At 32.1% G+C, this 19285-nt stretch overlaps 2 protein-coding genes and 1 pseudogene across 4 annotated transcripts; 2 read left to right on the top strand and 1 right to left on the bottom strand.

Moving 5' to 3' along the window:
- Nucleotides 1-914: 914 nt before the first annotated feature.
- LOC103488097 (polyprenol reductase 2) lies at nt 915-12138 on the bottom strand. Of its 2 annotated transcripts, XM_051080599.1 has the most exons (8): nt 11930-12085; nt 5923-6101; nt 4157-4381; nt 2810-3159; nt 1848-2082; nt 1530-1628; nt 1351-1422; nt 915-1242 (listed from the first exon to the last, which is right to left on the bottom strand). In XM_051080599.1, exons 3-8 carry the CDS (start codon nt 4310-4312, stop codon nt 1138-1140), a joined length of 1017 nt encoding a protein of 338 aa, XP_050936556.1. In that variant the 5' UTR covers nt 4313-4381; nt 5923-6101; nt 11930-12085; the 3' UTR covers nt 915-1137. The 2 variants fall into 2 exon arrangements, with proteins under 2 accessions (XP_050936556.1, XP_008444886.2); XM_008446664.3 differs by lacking the exon at nt 5923-6101 and having other exon boundaries at nt 11930-12138.
- On the top strand, nt 7722-9352 carry LOC107990708 (polyprenol reductase 2-like; annotated as a pseudogene).
- A 1703-nt stretch (nt 12139-13841) lies between the features above and the next one.
- On the top strand, nt 13842-18677 carry LOC103488123 (uncharacterized). Of its 2 annotated transcripts, none has more exons than XM_051079779.1 (3): nt 13842-14857; nt 15261-15410; nt 17601-18677. In XM_051079779.1, the coding sequence occupies exon 3, from the start codon at nt 17602-17604 to the stop codon at nt 18349-18351; it is 750 nt and encodes a 249-aa protein (XP_050935736.1). In that variant the 5' UTR covers nt 13842-14857; nt 15261-15410; nt 17601; the 3' UTR covers nt 18352-18677. The 2 variants fall into 2 exon arrangements, with proteins under 2 accessions (XP_050935736.1, XP_050935735.1); XM_051079778.1 differs by having other exon boundaries at nt 15228-15410.
- The last annotated feature ends 608 nt before the right edge of the window (nt 18678-19285 follow it).

Here is a 19285-nt window from a genome sequence, read left to right as displayed (position 1 = left end):
ATATACGTGTGCACGCACATCATGTGTATATCAAATATATCAAGTATATATCGAATGTATCACTTAAGTCGAATATATTTTCTATCATATTTGCAAAATAAAAAGTGTAAAACTTACAAATCCATAAACTCAAATTATCATCCACTACAATTTTTCTTTTAAAAACTAAAAGATAAAAATAAACCTTTACAAACTAGACCTAAATAATGAAAACATTTTTTTAAACATAAGTTTTATTTCTCCTTACCTTTCAATATTTATTTTCCATTTCTGTTTTTAATTATGGTTACTTGCTACTTGATACTCGTTGTTTATAAAAAGGTAACAACTTGATAAACATGTAATTAAAATAAAAAAAAAAAAGACGAGATTTAAATACCAACACAACGTACTATTTCTACAGGTTTTATAAAGTCAATCAAATGAACAGTTGGTACAGTAGTTTTTACTGTTTTAGATCAGTTTGAACAAGAGTCACCTTTCAATATCGTGTTTGAAAGTAATTTTAAAGTTGTAGAAACAATTTTTGTCATGCTCAAAATCATTAAAAAAAAAACAGTTTTAATCATTCAAATCAAATCAATTTTGTTGGATAAGAAAATCATATTTAAAAATAAAAAATCAAACTTTAGATTGGTTTTTTATTATTTGAAGTATGTTTTAGAGTCATTTCAAATACGATAAATGTGAATAAAAAATTTTCAAAATCAATCACAAAATTGCCTGTGCAACATGTGGCAGATAGGGATGAGACAGGTAGACTCATAGTTGATTTTATCAACCAAAAGTAATACTGAGGATGAAGACAAAGGATTTGAACCTCTAACCAATGTTCATAACATGACCAGTTGAGCTACCATTTTTCAAAACCAACCCATTATTTTCTCAATTTTACACTTAAAGATCCAAACAGGTTAGAGAACCTAATTATCAATTTCTTCTGTTTCCATGAGAAACTTATTAATAACTGAAAGAGCTTTCAGGCCTACCAAATATGAGGGCTGTCAACTCCAGTGTAATGCATAAACTCTATACAGCATCATTCAATGTCATTACCTTATAGAATTCAACAAAAGCAACCTAATTACAATCACACACAAAGTACTTGGGCAAGGGTTCCTGAAAATATCACATAGCTCAATATATATATGGTATAATAGCAAATCGATTTCTTGGATAATTATCAAATTTACGAAAATACCACCTATGGGTTTCTGCTGCTACAAAGGCCAAATTTACCACCTGCAAGGACCCAACAGAAGATTATTCTCCTTTCTCCATCTTTAGTTCCAAAATTTGGATATGGAGTTCGAAAATGTAATTTAATTTTCTTAATAAATAAAAACTTACCACAAATCCAAAAAGTAACCAGATTGTCAAATCTTTTCCTCCACTCGCAACCACAAGTCCACCATATATAACCTTTCAAAGGAAAAAGGAAGAGAGGCAAAGCCATCAGGAATGGGTAAGGGTTACTGATAAGAAAACCTGCAGTTGGTTCATTGCAAGTTCATAAGGGAGAAACATACAATCTCGGCAAGATAGTGTGGAGAAGACACGACTTCGAACCAATCACCATGAGGAATTCTATATTCTTCAGATTGTTCTCTACGTACCCGCAGTGAGCCCTAAACAAATTAAACTCACTATCATGTGAATCTAGGATTCGATTTGAAATTTGTTTTGAACACATTCGAGAATTAAAAGTTCTGTTATTCCAAGTCCAAAACACTTTTGTATTGTTGACGAATTTGTTGATTAGGAAGGATAAGAGAGGATAGTGAACTATCAAGGTCTAAAGTTAAGATCTGAAATAAAAAAATTTTGATTGAAGATATTTACTGTACCAGAATCTGATGGCAACGATGCTGATGAATCCAACCCCAAAAGAATAAAGCTGCACCAATCCACTGACACCAACCTAAATTTGATAAAGGAATCACAGCATCCAACGGGCTAATTTCAACATCAGGCATATGCCTTCTTCCTTGAACAATAAACTGAGCTAGTCCACTTGCGGCAAAGTGATACACTTCTAGAATACAATTGCTACAAAGTGATAGAGGAGCTGCTGTATAGAAACTAATCAAAAATAATAGAGATCAACATAACAAGCCTCTAGACGTCAGGATTGAACTACAACAAAGAACAATGAACCACCAAAATAGCAATCTATTAGAACACTAAGGTAGTGTCTATTCTTTATTGATATCTCAAAGGAAAATTACAATATATGAAAGCAAAAGTAGTTCCCAACAATGAACTACAATAACAGTCCTTCCCTAACAATGAAATACTTCTAATCCAAAACACAGAAAAGAAGAAAAAAAAAACGTAATAACAAAATAGCAAGAACAAAGAAACCTGATCCTTCTGCTTCTCCTATCTCTCAAGGAATAAGAGAGCCCTTTCCTTCACCAAAATCTTCATACCCCTCTCTTCTCTTCCCAACATCCTATTTATAACCATCTAACTGCCAACATAACCAATTACCTTTATACCCCTGACTTATACTAATCTAGGTATCTAACACAATCATCCATGAAAAAACTAGAGCCTAAAAGAATGAATCATACTACATCCTTACATATGAAAAACGAAATAATATACATTAATCTAAAAAATGCAAATTCAAATTGACCCAGAAAGTATTTTCCATCCTGAGAAGCAAATAGTCTTGATTCTAGCACTTAAGTCTTTCAACAACGTAGTAAAACAAGGTCGAAAGTACAAAGAAACTAGCTATATTAAAACCAGTGAATATATATTGCAACAAACCAACTAAAGAAAGCTTCAAAGTGGTACTTACAACAAGCCAGTTAAATATCCAAAGATGTGCATCCGAGCCGAGGGACTATAGTTGAAAACGTATATTGTTTCATAAAGACGTCTCAAAACTTGAACTTCCATTAATAAAATCAGAAAAACCGCTTTCCAGACCAGGAATCCATGTTCCCTCCAAGATGAATGAGATTTTTGCCATGGAAACAAACTTGAACTTCCAGTCAACTGGCTGGTAATGGCAGGAAAGTTAAATGGTTCTGAGATTTCCGGGGTTGATACATATGCATAAATCCAAGTTGTTCCTAACAACAAGGTTGTCCAAATAACAGCCAACACATAAAAGTGGCAGAAGAATTTTTGAGGTACAGTGAATTTCTGAAATTAAAAAATATAGGTAAATAAGAGCATAGAATTACAGGAAACATTAAATTACATATTTAATTCCTAAGTTTAGATGGTTGTGTTAGTTATACTCTAAAACTTCAAGAAAATTCACTAGTGTCATGGTACTTTCGATTTTGGTTCAAATAAGTCTATGTCAGATACTCACAAACAAACATCTAACACGATATAGTGGTTTAAAACCTTATCAAATATTTGGTATACCCTATCTAGTTGACCTACTATCTTGTCCCACTTCAATATCAGTACCAACACTAGATTGAATCAAAATCCAATGTTAAATGAGATAGTGAAAACTTTGTAAAGTGAGACTAAGACTAAGTATTAAATGTAGGGTCTAGTCATTATACAGATTGGAATTGCTCCCATAGTGTTTTTTGGTAGGGTTTATCTATTGTTAAATTACAAATTTGGTCCTTAATGATTTTGACTTCCAAGAAATTTAGAATTTAATCTAACTATGGTTTTAAATGTCAATACAATAAAACTTCACAAAAAATCCCCCTATAGTTCGATACCGACCATTTATGAGAACTTTATCAAACCATAAAAACTAAATTATAGCTACAAACGAGGGATTGAATTCTAATTTCTAACTTTCTTCAAACGGTATGGACCAAATTTTCAATTTTACCAACATACGTTTATACCCTTTAATAGATTTCATGCCACCTCAGTTGCATTCACTCATTCTTTTCTTAACTTGAAAAGTTCTATATATATGAAGGAGAAAAAATCCCACATATGTTAAAATTTTCAATTCTCTCCCAACTGAAATGATTATTGAAGAAAAAGGCCAAATACATAGAATCACTCATCCAATACCCATAATACAAATCCTAATTCAAAAGCTTTAGATACTCTTCACTGCCATTCAATTTTCTCAACCACCAAACAGATATTCAAACCATAAAGGCTCAGGGGATAAATATATTCATGGAAATCGGAACTTGAGAATTCAACCACTTACTTGAGAAGACGATTGCAAAATCTTCCCTCTCTTCGCAAACCTCAACAGAATTCCACGAAACCAATTCAATTTAGAGAAGGGTAAGAAGGCTACAATTATAGGCAAAATTCCCGCAACCCAAGCAGCTCTGAGAAGCCAAACAATTCCCAGCTCCATTTCGCTAAAAGAATAGGTCTAATAAACTTGATTTTCGCAATATTTTGGAGGAATGAACCGATCGTTCGTCTGAAATGAAAGTAAAAGCGAATAGAATTAGATTGGGGCAGGAGAAAGACGAGTTAGGGGAAGTTTAACAAGATAAAAGGAAGTATGAATCGTCATTTTGAAAGATTCTAGGTGTGATTGAGGAAATTTCTTGGGAAAATGCAAGTAGAGATGCTAAGAACGCCGCCGGTTCCACAGGTTTTTCGGCGGTTTCCGTTTACAATGTAATAAAAATAATTAGATAATCATAAAAATAAAAATAAAAAAGACATTTATATTTTGGTGGGATAATTGTATAGGGAAAAAAATAAAAAGCCAAAAATGTTACTCGTAACACCTAGAATTAATAACATTGTTTGAAAGATCAAAATGAAACATGTCCTTTTTAAAATTTAATTCTTTTTCTATTTTGAGAGAAAATTATGCTAACAAAACATCCCACTTGCAAAATTGAGTCTCTTACTCTCACTTTCTTTCTTGACACTTTCGAAAAAAAGAAGCCATAAATCTAACCTACAAAAACATAGAGTGATCCCTCTAAAACAAAATTGAGAATGAAAATATTATATTTTAATTTTAAGAAAATGTTTGGATCACATAGATTTTGTTATGAAAAATTATAGAAGTGAAAATTAAAGAAATAACTTAAATTAATAAATAAGTATTTTTAGGAGATTAAAAAACATATAGAAAGCTAAACAAGTAAGATATACAGGTCTCTTCACAAGTAGCACAAAAGGAGCAAAAGCATGAATCTACATCATCTTCTTTAGAAAAAGAAGAAGAGAGTTTTCAAAACTAACTCGAAATCTTCTCAACGTTGTCGTCATAAGACGATGGCTCATTCTATTGGTTGATCTCAAACATTAGGCAAAATATACAATTTGAGCAACCTTAAACAATTGGACAGTCTCCTCAACCAAGCCACTAAACTTAGACAAATCACACCACTCACGATTTATAATATTTGTAAGGTTGATGTAATAAATTTTTCCCAATCAATTGGATCATAAAGTAACTACTAGTCCAACAAGGAAACTTAGATAAGTCCTTATTCACAATATTGATTTTCAGATTATTGACATATTGTTTCTCCACCTTCTTTGCAACTTGCAAAGATCGAAGTCCCACCGAAGTGGTGGACGATCTAGTTTATCCATGCACACCATTGTGTTCATATCACGAAGCATGCAAATTTAGCTTGCAGAACCCCATCTTATATGAATTCTACAAACACTTTTACTCTTCGAGGCTTTGGTTCATTCACAATGCATAGGTCGAAGCAAGAAATTTAGAGAAGTTCAACTCACATGACCTAAAACTATGGTACTGTCGTTTACTATATCTATATATAGTAGGACTAAACTTAAGGTTTCCTTCCCGTTTTAAGAAAAAGATTTAGATTTTTTTATCTTTTAAGTAATAGAACCTATAAGAACAAGTTATAAAGAAGGGGGGAAAACGTGGCCTAAGCCTTGAGCTTTAAGGGCAAGATAGACCATTGTGTTGCGCTCTCTTTTTTTGACATCAATAAAAAATAAAATGGACGAGTTGGTTCTCACCTCAATTTCTAAGAAGGCACCCCAATTGGGTGTAGCAACCCAATTGCTTTGCTCACTCTTCGTTAACATCTCTCATGAGTCTTTTTTATGTTTGTCTCAGGTCTATTTGGGATGAGACAACTTTTCTCGTCTTACCTTTACATTTGACTTCTTCAGAAGTTCAAAGTTACCCATAACACCTAGAATTAATAACATTGTTTGAAAGATCAAAATGAAACACGTCCTTTTTAAAATTTAATTCGTTTTCTATTTTGAGAGAAAATTATGCTAACAAAACATCCCACTTGCAAAATTGAGTCTCTTACTCTCACTTTCTTTCTTGACACTTTCGAAAAAAAGAAGCCATAAATCCAACCTACAAAAACATAGAGTGATCCCTCTAAAACAAAAGTTCAAAACCCACACTTTGACAAGCTCTTTCATTATTTGATGTTTAGCCCATGACCTCTTTGATGAAAACATGGTTGATAACCACCTTTGTAGCAACAACAAAGAAAAGTGAAGAAAAAGAAAAACTATCACAATGAAAGGCAAAAAAGAATAAGAAAAAACAAAGATACTTAAATGTCACTAAGCAAAATGGCAAAATTGGAAAAATCCATTTTTAGCTTTTTATTTTTTTCCTATACAATTATCTCTCGAAAATATAATTATGTCTTTTTTATTTTTATTTTTAGGATTATCTAATTATTTTTATTACACCGTAAACATCAGTCAACATGACGGTGGAAACCGCCGAAACATGGAACTGGCGACGTTCTTAGCATCTCTATTTGCATTTCCCTAAGAAATTCTCTCGATCACACCTAGAATCTTTCAAAATGACGATTCATACTTTCTTTTATCCTGTTAAACTTCCCCTAATTCGTCTTTCTCCTGCCCCAATCTAATTCTATTCGCTTTTCTTTTCATTTCAAACGAACGATCGGTTCATTCCTCCAAAATACTGCGAAAATCAAGTTAATTAGACCTATTCTTTTAGCAAAATGGAGCTGAGAATTGTTTGGCTTCTCTAAGCTGCTTGGGTTGCAGGAATTTTGCTTATAATTGTAGCCTTCTTACCCTTCTCTAGACTTAATTGGTTTCGTGGAATTCTGTTGGGGTTTGCGAAGAGAGGGAAGATCTTGCAATCGTCTTCTCAAATAAGTGGTTGAATTCTCAAATTTCGATTTCCTTGAATATATTTATCCCATGAGCCTTTATGGTTTGAATATATGTTTGGTGGTTGAGAAAATTGAATGGCAGTGAAGAGTATTGTAAAGCTTTTGAATTAGGATTTGTATTATGGGTATCGGATGAGGTGATTCTATGTATTTTGCCTTTTTTTCTTCAATAATCACTTTTAGTTTTAATCTGTGGAAAAGAATTGAAAATTTTAACATATGTGGGATTTTTTTCTCCTTCATATATATATAGAACTTTTCAAGTTAAGAAAAGAATGAGTAAATGCAACGAGGTATAGAAAAAACATGTAGGTAGGCATGAAATCTATTAAAGGGTATAAACGTATGCAGGTAAAATTGAAAATTTGGTCCATACCGTTTGAAGAAAGATAGAAATTAGAATTTAATCCCTCATTTATAGTTATAATTTAGTTCTTATGGTTTGATAAAGTTCTCATAAATAGTCAGTATCGAACTATAGGGGGCTTTTTTGTGAAGTTTTATTGTATTGACATTTAAAACCATAGTTAGATTAAATTCTAAATTTCTTAGAAGTCAAAATCATTAAGGACCAAATTTGTAATTTAACCAAATATCTAGTGTTCTTTTCCTCCGGTGACCCTACCAAAAAACACTATGGGAGCAATTCCAATCTGTATAATGACTAGGCCCTACATTTAATACTTAGTCTTAGTCTCACTTTACAAAGTTTTCATTATCTCATTTAACATTGGATTTTGATTCAATCAGTGTTGGTACTGATATTGAAGTGGGACAAGATAGTAGGTCAACTAGATAGGATGTGGGAGGAGGGTATACCAAATATTTGATAAGGTTTTAAACCACTATATCGTGTTAGATGTTTGTTTGTGAGTATCTGACATAGATTCTATGCTCCTATTTACCTATATTTTTTAATTTCAGAAATTCACTGTACCTCAAAAATTTTTCTGCCACTTTTATGTGTTGGTTGTTATCTGAACAACCTTGTTGCTAGGAAGAACTTAGATTTATGCATATGTATCAAGCCCGAAAATCTCATAACCATTTTTCCTGCCAACCAGTTGACCGGAGGTTCAAGTTTGTTTGCATGGCAAAAATCTCATTCATCTTGGAGGGAACATGGATTCTTGGTCTGGAAAGCGGTTTTTCTGATTTTATTAATGGAAGTTCAAGTTTTGAGACGTCTTTATGAAACAATATACGTTTTCAACTATAGTCCCTCGGCTCGGATGCACATCTTTGGATATTTAACTGGCTTGTTGTAAGTACCACTTTGAAGCTTTCTTTAGTTGGTTTGTTGCAATATATATTCACTGGTTTTAATATAGCTAGTTTCTTTGTACTTTCGACCTTGTTTTACTACGTTGTTGAAAGACTTAAGTGCTAGAATCAAGACTATTTGCTTCTCAGGATGGAAAATACTTTCTGGGTCAATTTGAATTTGCATTTTTTAGATTAATGTATATTATTTCGTTTTTCATATGTAAGGATGTAGTATGATTCATTCTTTTAGGCTCTAGTTTTTTCATGGATGATTGTGTTAGATACCTAGATTAGTATAAGTCAGGGGTATAAAGGTAATTGGTTATGTTGGCAGTTAGATGGTTATAAATAGGATGTTGGGAAGAGAAGAGAGGGGTATGAAGATTTTGGTGAAGGAAAGGGCTCTCTTATTCCTTAAGAGATAGGAGAAGCAGAAGGATCAGGTTTCTTTGTTCTTGCTATTTTGTTATTACGTTTTTTTTTTCTTCTTTTCTGTGTTTTGGATTAGAAGTATTTCATTGTTAGGGAAGGACTGTTATTGTAGTTCATTGTTGGGAACTACTTTTGCTTTCATATATTGTAATTTTCCTTTGAGATATCAATAAAGAATAGACACTACCTTAGTGTTCTAATAGATTGCTATTTTGGTGGTTCATTGTTCTTTGTTGTAGTTCAATCCTGACGTCTAGAGGCTTGTTATGTTGATCTCTATTATTTTTGATTAGTTTCTATACAGCAGCTCCTCTATCACTTTGTAGCAATTGTATTCCAGAAGTGTATCACTTTGCCACTTTGCCGCAAGTGGGCTAGCTCAGTTTATTGTTCAAGGAAGAAAGCATATGCCTGATGTTGAAATTAGCCCGTTGGATGCTGTGATTCCTTTATCAAATTTAGGTTGGTGTCAGTGGATTGGTGCAGCTTTATTCTTTTGGGGTTGGATTCATCAGCATTGTTGCCATCAGATTCTGGTACAGTAAATATCTTCAATCAAAATTTTTTTATTTCAGATCTTAACTTTAGACCTTGATAGTTCACTATCCTCTCTTATCCTTCCTAATCAACAAATTCGTCAACAATACAAAAGTGTTTTGGACTTGGAATAACAAAACTTTTAATTCTCGAATGTGTTCAAAACAAATTTCAAATCGAATCCTAGATTCACATGACTGATACATAAGTTTAATTTATTTAGGGCTCATTGCGGGTACGTAGAGAACAATCTGAAGAATATAGAATTCCTCATGGTGATTGGTTCTAAGTCGTGTCTTCTCCACACTATCTTGCCAAGGTGTATCCCATGAATTAGAGATCTTTTTTTTCCATTTATACAAAATTAAATAAGTTTGGACTATGGACCTAATTTTTTAAACTTATTTTGTCGGACATGCAAGAAACCATTTTTAAAAATTAAACATATTTCCTCTCATATTCTTACACATGAATCATTTCAAGTATTGCCAATTTTAAAAAAAAAAAGTTAAAGCCTTTTCTTTTCAATTTTTACCTTGATTTTTAAAACATTTCTAAAATGTAGTCAAAGAAAGCTTGGAAGCCAACAAATAAAAGTGAGAATCAAGATGCTTAACTTCTAAAAATTGAAAAAAAAAAAAACCAAAAACCAAATGAGGCCTGAGGGGTCTAATTTCTACCGTCATAATAAATTTAAGGGTATACTTGTAACCACCATACATGAGAGCAGTTTTTCCAATTTTTGTTTAAAAATAATTAAAAACAGCCCACACTACTATCAAAGGATCAAATGTGTTTGAAAATTTTCAGATTTGAAGATACAGATGATTTTAACCAATTTGAAGACCAACATTGTTTTTCCGCACACAAGGGATCTTCATTTACAAGTGCACTGGTTTCTCGTAGCTGAAGTGTTTTATCCATGGTTAACATTATTGTTCATTTAAATGCTTATGTTGGTGTAAGTTGTTTATTTTAGTTAGTTTTTGGCAGTAAGTTTAGTTGTTACCAGTTCAGGAGGTCTAACAAGTTGTGTCCAACTCAGTTCTCTTTTTATAGAAACAACTGTTTCATTGAGGGAAAATGAGTACAAGCCATACAAGAAACCAAGCTGCACAAAACCCCTAAAGAAAGGGGGCCAGCTAGGTAAAATGCTTTATTTGGTATAATTACAAAAAGCCTTTGTCAAGAAGAAATGATGAGAGGCGAGGTTTACCGACCCCAGCAAGTTCAATGAATTCCAGCACCAAGAAGAGTTCAAGAAGTTCATTGGGATATTCGAAAACCTTCAAGAAACTTCAACCAGGCGTTTAGACCTCCATTAGAGAGGCCTGAATTGGTAGAAACATCTACTTCCAACAGAAAGACGAATGGAAAGGGACCAATATGAATATGGCCAAAAATGTTGAAGCTTATAGACGATCAATTTCTTCCCACTGATTATGTACAACTTTATGATCAGCACCAACAATGCAACCAAGAAAATCGGTGCATTCAAGATTACATGAAGGATTTCAACTGGTTACGTACAAGAACCAATATAGCTCAGACGGAAGACCAGCTTATAGCTCATTGTGTTAACAAAATGAGGGAAGATATATATGTGTAAGTATAAATATAGAGAGAGGTGAAACTACAGTCTCTATACTATATTATTGATGCCAGTACTTTTACTTCTAGAATGGAGAAACAAATGCAAGAGAAAACAGAGGGACCAACACAAGAAAACAATTTGGGATGAAGGAGATAATCAGTTCAAAAAGGACAGAATTTGAAGTTGTTGCCTAAGAAAATTGGACCTTTTCCAATACTAAAGAAGATTGGTTTAAATGCTTACAATATTGACCTCCCTTCCCAGTACAAATTTTCCTCTACTTTTAATGTGGCATTGTTGCTAAATAAATAGAATATCATGCCCCTGATGAGTTTTAGCTAGCTGGTTTGATCACTCTGGAACGAGTTCTTTTGAAGATGAGGGCATTTGGTGTAACTTCAGCCTTACATGTTTTCTTGTGGCTTTCTTACTAATTCTGTACAACATCCTTGACTTCTTGTTGTTTACGTCTTTTATATCTGGTTTTTGCAGTCATTCAACAGTTCATCATTTGAAATAAAATTCCAGTTCTGATTTACATCACAAATCCAAAGACAACGAACGATAGAAACTACAATGACATAACTGATAAATATTTTTCTAACATAATAAAACAAAGCTAACAAAAACAATTTACCATCCCTAACCCCAATAATAACTACAGACGTGGTCATCGGACGTCACTTTTAACGCAATTTCATACTCGTGGAGAGATTATTCTAAACAACATTCATATACAAGCAAACAAACACAATTCCCAGGCTTGGCTTATAAACCACTTCCCCCATTTACCCGTTCACGGACCCGAAAGAAAGACGCAGAAGCAACACAATGCATCAAGAAATGACACAAACGAGATTGCATACAGAAAATTAAGATTTATTCCAATGCTGAAGATTATACGTCAACATGAACTACGGAAAATTAATGAATAAAGTACCCTAAGCTTGTAGCCCTAGAAATCAAATAAGATTATAAAACAATACAGTAAATGAGAAATGAAAGAAAAACAAACCTAATACCAACGGCTATGTGTTCGTGGCCGATATTGCCGTAGCTACAATGGCTGACGATGCAAAATTACGAACGGAACTGCAACGGGATGAGATTCGCGGGAGAACAGCCGCTCAAGAACGAAGATTTGTGAAGTGCGGAAGAAGAAACGGTACATATCGGATCGAAAACGAAAAGGTGGAAGACAATATTGGGCCATCTAACTAAGCTCAATAGTATTTTGGGCCCAAAAAAGGTCATTCTGTACGATATCTGAAAAGGTGATTATCAATTTTGAGCGATATTTTTTAAAAAATTATAAATACAGAAAAATTTATTGTTAATAGACTTTTACTGTATATAGATTTTGATATATCTTTTGTTATATTTATAAATTTTTTAAAATATTGTTATATACTTAATTATTTTGAATTGCTATATTTAAAACTATTTCTACAAAGAAGATTGCATCAAATCTTTTCTACATTAATGAAATATCTATATTTAATATCTTAATTAGTTTTTGAATTATATTTTAATTCAAATGGTATCTTTAATAAATATTTATATATTTATTTACTAACATTTGAAAAATATATATTTAACTAACCTCTAATATATATTTTTACTAATATTTTGAAAATATATAATTTTAATTAAAAAAATTCTAATAAGTTTTCAAAATAGTTTTGTTTATTTTTTACGTGTTTATTTCCTAAGATTTCCATAATATATATTTAATAAATTTTTTAGATCATTTTCCCATTAGCTTTCGAAAATACTTGTTTTAATAAAATTTCGAAAATGTCTATTTTTAATACATTTTTGGAATATTGTTATTTATCTTTATTCGTTTTTATTATTTTAAATGTTGTATTAAACTAATCTTTATATTATATCTTATTTGTTTAATTTTATTTGTATACTAATATGTACTACATCCTTTAGCAATATTTTAAAAATTGTGTATATTATACAATTAGAAGACAATAATAGAAATCAAGATGTTTTTGTTGCGGTTTTACAACGAGTAAATACTATATTTTATGGTAGGTGGATCGAATCTTCCCACTATCACGATTATCGCGTTGTTGAGGTGTATGTTCCATTTGCATATTCGATTCATAATTTGTTGAATATATCAGATATAAATTTTTTTATTTACTTGGATCGCTGCAACCGCATTCGAATTGTCGAGGATAAGGATGCTTCATAGCTTATGTTGGTTATATCAAAATTCTCTGATAATGATTTGTTCGTGGTTTTTGACTCTATATCGTCGGGTGCTTCTGGAAGTACAACGCTTCTTAATAATGAACTCTCCATATCTCAAAATTCACATCATGATACGAAAATTATTGACTTTGAAGCGTTTGAATCGTCTTAAGCTGAAATTTATATTAAAATGGGATCAATGTTTAGAAGCAAATCAGTATTTTAAAATGGTTGTTTATTTGCTTTCCATTAACAATAGTTTTGAACATAGTACAATTAGGTCTAATCATACCTTATAAGATATTCGATGTATGAATTCGAGCTTGTTTGTGTGAATATTTTTATGTAATACAACAATTCATTTTTAATCTAAATATAATGTGTTCAATTTTAAGTATTCTAAATCTATATATTTATCAATAAGTTGCATTCATCATGAGGTCCTTTTAATTAAAGTACGCTGTACTTTATATATTTTGGGAGAGCCATATAAGTATACTTATATCAAGTTTACGAGATACCCTATTGTAGTCCATTGATATAATTTCAACTCTTTTTATTTTGAAATTAAATACTTCTATGTTTTCACGATTTATATTATCATTTATAGGCAATATACCTTTTGTGTGATAAGTAACCATAGTTACCTTATAATGTATTTTCTATAGGGGAATTGTTGTCTTCGTGTATGATATACTTTATACAGGTACGGTGTATTTCGCTTATTGTGTATTTCTACAAACATACATATTAACATTATGCATCTTTTAGTATTTTAATTATTATGATTCTTAACGTTTTAAAAATTATTAACTAGTAAGGAGTACGTATGTATGTTATGTAGAAAAGTACAAAGCAAAAGGAGAATTAGTATGAGTGGCATAAAAAATGAAACTATTTACAAAATATAGTAATGTTTTTAAATGGACTATAGAGTTTGATGAATTTTGTTATATTTTATAATTAGTTTCAATATTTTGCTATCTTTTAAAATGTCCATGTAAAAATTAAGAGACCTCGCTTTAATTTATATATAACTAACAGCAAAGCTAAATTTTAGCTTGAAAATATATAAAACGGTCCATTCAAACACAGAGATACAAATAGAAATAAAAAATCAAAAGAAAAAAAGAAGCTAAAAAGTGAGTCAACAATGAATCAAGTATAACAAAAACCAATCTAATGTTTGTTAATTACTAGACATAGGCTTCTTTGTAAAGCTAGGGAAAAAAAAAACCTAAACTAAGTTTGTTACTATTGTACCATTCAACTTTTACCTTGATTAATTAATCTTATGCCTTTTATCAAGTGTTGTAATATATCATTTTGGATGGTTGATAATCAATTAAAAGTGATAAATTTGTCGATTCACATGGGGTGTGTATATATATATATATATAAAGAAAAAACTTATTTTTAGTTGCTCTTTTTAACTTTTTTAGATCGAAAAAGAGGAAAAACTTGTCGGAGATGTTTGTCGATCTAAATCCACTACTATTCCGACACGAGGAAAACTCCTTAATTTTGTTTTCTTTTAAATTTCTTAATTATGTTTTCTTTTATAGCCCTACAAACATATAATAGATATAGTTTATGTTTGATCTTTCTACTAAATCTTATTATCGAGGAAAATCGATCACGAGGGTTTGCAATAACTTTAAGGAAAAATGAAGGAAAACTTTTGAAGCATTTTCTCGCACTACCACGACGGAGGATGACCAACAACAATAGCAAGGTAGTTTGAATAATAGCAAGTCTTTGCCTCAATCTTGTCATTCAAACGTAGGCTATCAAGATCTAGATTAGTTGGATGAGGCTGTGAGAGTTTCCCTCCAGCTCGTGGTAGAGGATTTCAACCGGCGAAAACCTACCACTGGCTAGTTCTTCTTCTTCATCTAAAGGGATTAATCAAAGCAAAAAAATTTAAATTTATTTGAATCGACAATTTTTCTCTCTTATGATTAAACATCAACCAATACAAGAGGTTTATTGCAATATATAATAAACGTAAGGAAGCTAATCAATCAAACTAAAAGTTCAAAATAGTGGTTTCCCGTAATCAATTGAAAATTTTTAAATAATATTTATAATCATCTCTCAAACAGTACATATAAGGTAGGATACTCCCCTTGGGCCAGGTGCCTCGAATGCCTCTATACCCGGCCTCTCTATTTCAAGAAGAGTCCTTCTAGCTTCTTCCGTTACCTCATTTTCTACTAGCAACATCAAGCAATCCATCTGGATCGTCACTCTTCTTCAACCAAACTAGGGTTTCAATTATATACGAAGTAAGAATTCTTTATCTGTCTTCTTTTATATTTCTCTCTCCATCTACACATTTGACATTACTGACAATTACTCGTTGCGTTTCATAATCACCAGCGCTATTTACTTATTTTAATTTTACGAGAATTCATTTTATTTATAGAGAGCCGCAAGATATCAGAATGATTGTTTGATTTGCAGCGTTGCTGTCAGTTCGTAGAAACGTTTGTGATTTTTCTTTTTCCTTTGTTCGAAGCTTTATGGTGTTCAGTTCTAAAATATAGAGAATCAGACCTGGGAGCTGAGAATGAAATTGAAATTTACAGACTCGAGGGGTTTAGAAATGGTTAAGATCACATCAGTCATGTTTAAAATTTTTCTGGAGTCGTCGTTAATCATCCGGAATCGAATTTGATTACATGAAAAACCAAGCATTAAATTGATTTTGAATGATTAGAGACATGTTTTAGAGTAATTTTGATTTTTGAAGACTCAAAAGTAATGTAGTTTGGCCTTTAGTTTCAATTAAATGGGATTTTTAGGATATTAGATTAATCTTGCAGAACCACGGGAAATTTTGTGTAGAATTGATCCTCTGTTCTTGTTTTGTTCCTTTTTCTTTTTTACCTTTTCACCTTGAAAAATAGGATAAAAAATGAACCTGTCATTAATACTTCCTTGCATTGCACTGTTTTCGCTTTTTATACTTCTTTTTGCAGTTTAGGCTCTACCATTTGTCTCCACTGGTTAATATGGCTTTACTTGCTTTGTTATGGATTGACTGTGAATGGAATATTTTGATACCCAGCAATAAATTTGGGACAAAGCTTAGCAACAAAAACTTTCTATGTTTTTTTTATAATTTCCATGAGTGTATGGGCCAGTTTATGCGCACCTCGACTAATCACAAGGATAACCTACCTGACAAAATATTCCATTTGGGTGTCAAAGTAACTCCTAGGATTGGACTCCTGACCTTTTAGTTATTCATTGAGACTATGTCTCCTTTTTTATGACTAGATAGTCTCAATTTTTATGACTAGACCAACATTTGGTTGACAAAAACTTTCTATATATTGACCCAGAAAACATTGTCATTTACAAAATACTAGAATCGGAAAATTGCAACTATTTGGGCTACTTGTATTTAAAAAAGAAAGCGAGTCATTTTCACCAGTTGTCAAAAGATCAAAGTACTTCTAAATTTATCCAGGTGTATGGAACAGCATGTTGTTGAAGGATTATGGGAACATTTTTGAGGTTTGAGCTTGTGGAATTGGTCTTTCTATCTTTTGAATATTTTCCCCCCTTCACTTAGAGATGTTGATCATTAATGAATCTGTTCTTCATGTTTCCCTTCCAATTTTTGTGCTGGTTCTTGCAATTTTGGCTATACCATTACCAACTTCCTCCCCTTTGTCCTTATTATGGCTTTACTTGCTTTTCTATGGCTGGACTAATGCAATACATTGATCCCATTTATAAACAATACGTACCTTCCAACCTAGCAGCCGGACCACCATCAAACGATATACTTTTTTTTTAAAAAAATAATTTCTCTTTTTATCTTCCGAATCTTTAGTAATTACTACTTCCCAATCATTAATCAAATCAGTAGGTAAGTATTGTCCATAAGAAAGTGGGATAAGCCTTAGTTTCAGTACCAACGAATATGCCCATGAAGACTCCCTAGATCGGCCATATTGTCATAAATCTTAAATCATTGATTAATCTAAAAGCTTAAACTGGTCGGTGAAGACAAATTTAATGTTACATCATCTAACACTTCTCACTCGTGAGCTTGAAATATGTAGAAGATCCAACAAGTACAAGTAAAAATCAAAATGAATTGGAGAGGAAATACATTGTAGGGTTTGATCACTTTATTTAGTACAAAAACTGCAGGCATGGAGGAAGAAATAGGAATAACATGTTAGGATGCTAATTACCATTGAGCTAAGCTCACTTTGGAATGGATCTCCTGCTTTTAATGTCATACTAAACTAATCACTAATTGATCCAAAAAATAAGTAAATGGGTGAAAACAAATTTAATATATATAATAGTAAACAAATTCTAGAACCGTAGTCCTTTTGTGTGAACTGAAACTAGCAGAGTTACCTGTAGTTAAAAAAGATTGATTTATTTTTTCCCCATCCTTAAAAGGTCATTGTCTTTCTGGTAAATTTACATATATGATTTGTATGGAACAGCATGGTTGAAGGGTCTATTTCTTCTCATCTCGACATTGGACCAGAATCTAAAGAGCAAGTCGATGGTCTTACTCGTGAAGATATTGCTTGGGTTGATTCTTGTCTGATTAAAGAGATACCAGATATTTCAGATGGCAATTGGAACCACGTAAAGGATGCCTTATTAGAAATCCTTGATCTTTATCCTCAAGGTTTTGAATCTTCTCTTGCTCGGAGCGATAACGTTCCAGGATCTAGTAACGGCGACATCGACGTAGACATGCTTCCCTCTAACAATGTGAAGGAGCCTACATTTTCCTCAAGAGATAGTGATGATCTTATGAACGAAACAAGAACGGCATTGGAAGATCATCCTATGAATGATACGGGAATAGCTTCGGAAGATCCCCAAAAGCACGACAACATCGATACTTCTCTGCCTTTAACTCTTATCAAGAATCCATTTCTACCCACTTACAAAGAGGAAGTAGAAGGGAATGATGAGAATGATCAAGCTGGAATTGGGCATGAATTGTCAGAAATTGGATCTGAGTCGCCAATCAATGATATTTTCCATGTCTGGGATTTGAACTTTCCTCCAGTCGAGGACGAGCTCATGGAGCAGCTGAACAAAGCCCTTACCGAAAATTCTGTTGAATCAGTCCCTTCAATGGACAGTAATCTTGGTGTGTTGAAAGACTTGAAGGAAGATTTACTTGATGACTTGATCAATAGCATTTCTGACCTATCTTTGGAACAGACTAAATATTAGGGAAATAGTCGTTCTGGAGCCACTGATTTCTCAAAGTTCATATTATCGAATTTCAACACGTGGCACTCCGGTACTCGATAATTTGAAATGTCCCACATTGGAATAGGGGCTGATTCTGGAGATAGTAGCCTTAGACGATATAGTTCTACAATTTTTACAGGGAAACTAGTGGGATATGTGAATACCTTTTCCCCCCCTCAAAATCTAATTGACAGTTTTTGTTAACAATGATGTATTAGCAATTAGTACATTTAAGAGGTGATTTCATGGACAGTTAAATGCTTGCTTAATGACTAACTATGTTAGTAGATCGTTGAATTTTTCGATTTTTTTTATTGTACATTAATAATTTTGCTATAACTTCGGTAAATATATTCACATACAGCCTTGCATGAATTTTTTTTGTTATAATTTAATATTAATTTTCAGGTATTAAATTTAACATTTATGAAAAATACATAGATTATAATTAGAGAAGTACATAGATTAAAATTAAAGAAACTGAACCAAAATAGCATATCAACCTTTCAATTTAACTAAACTTTATTTTATATCTAAATTTAAAATATAGATTATGTTAAGAAGACAATGGTTTTTTAATTTAAAATAAAAAATGTAAAATAAAGAAATTTTATAAAAAAACAAAAAACACGAAAAATATAAAAAGAAAAATGTAAAGTGCAGAGAAAAATGTATTGCAAGAGGGAGGGCATAGTATGTATGATTTAATAGTCATTTTAAGATGCCTAGGTATTCTCAAATTCCCACAAACAAATAGGTTCATATCTTCACTAAACAAACAACATCCTCATTCCACTGCTTTCTTATTTAGAAAAAAAAAAAATCACTACATTCATCAACTTTAAAAACTATTGGTTAGGTCAATAACCCATCAAGCACAAAATTAAAAACACTGGAAAAATGTTAGATCGAA

This window comes from Cucumis melo, chromosome 12, assembly GCF_025177605.1.
Source record: "Cucumis melo cultivar AY chromosome 12, USDA_Cmelo_AY_1.0, whole genome shotgun sequence".
Lineage (NCBI taxonomy): Eukaryota > Viridiplantae > Streptophyta > Magnoliopsida > Cucurbitales > Cucurbitaceae > Cucumis > Cucumis melo.
The sequence above is the reverse complement of the archived record's forward strand: the minus strand, read 5'-3'. Positions and strand labels throughout refer to the sequence as shown.

Coding starts and splice junctions, on each gene's coding strand:
- LOC103488123 (XM_051079779.1), top strand. CDS start 17,602: ATGGTTGAAGGGTCTATTTCTTCTCATCTCGACATTGGACCAGAATCT.
- LOC103488097 (XM_008446664.3), bottom strand. CDS start 4,312: ATGGAGCTGGGAATTGTTTGGCTTCTCAGAGCTGCTTGGGTTGCGGGA. Junction 2,083..2,809: donor GGATATTTAACTGGCTTGTT/GTAAGTACCACT, acceptor ATTTTTGATTAG/TTTCTATACAGCAGCTCCTC. Junction 1,243..1,350: donor GGTTACTTTTTGGATTTGTG/GTAAGTTTTTAT, acceptor GGGTCCTTGCAG/GTGGTAAATTTGGCCTTTGT.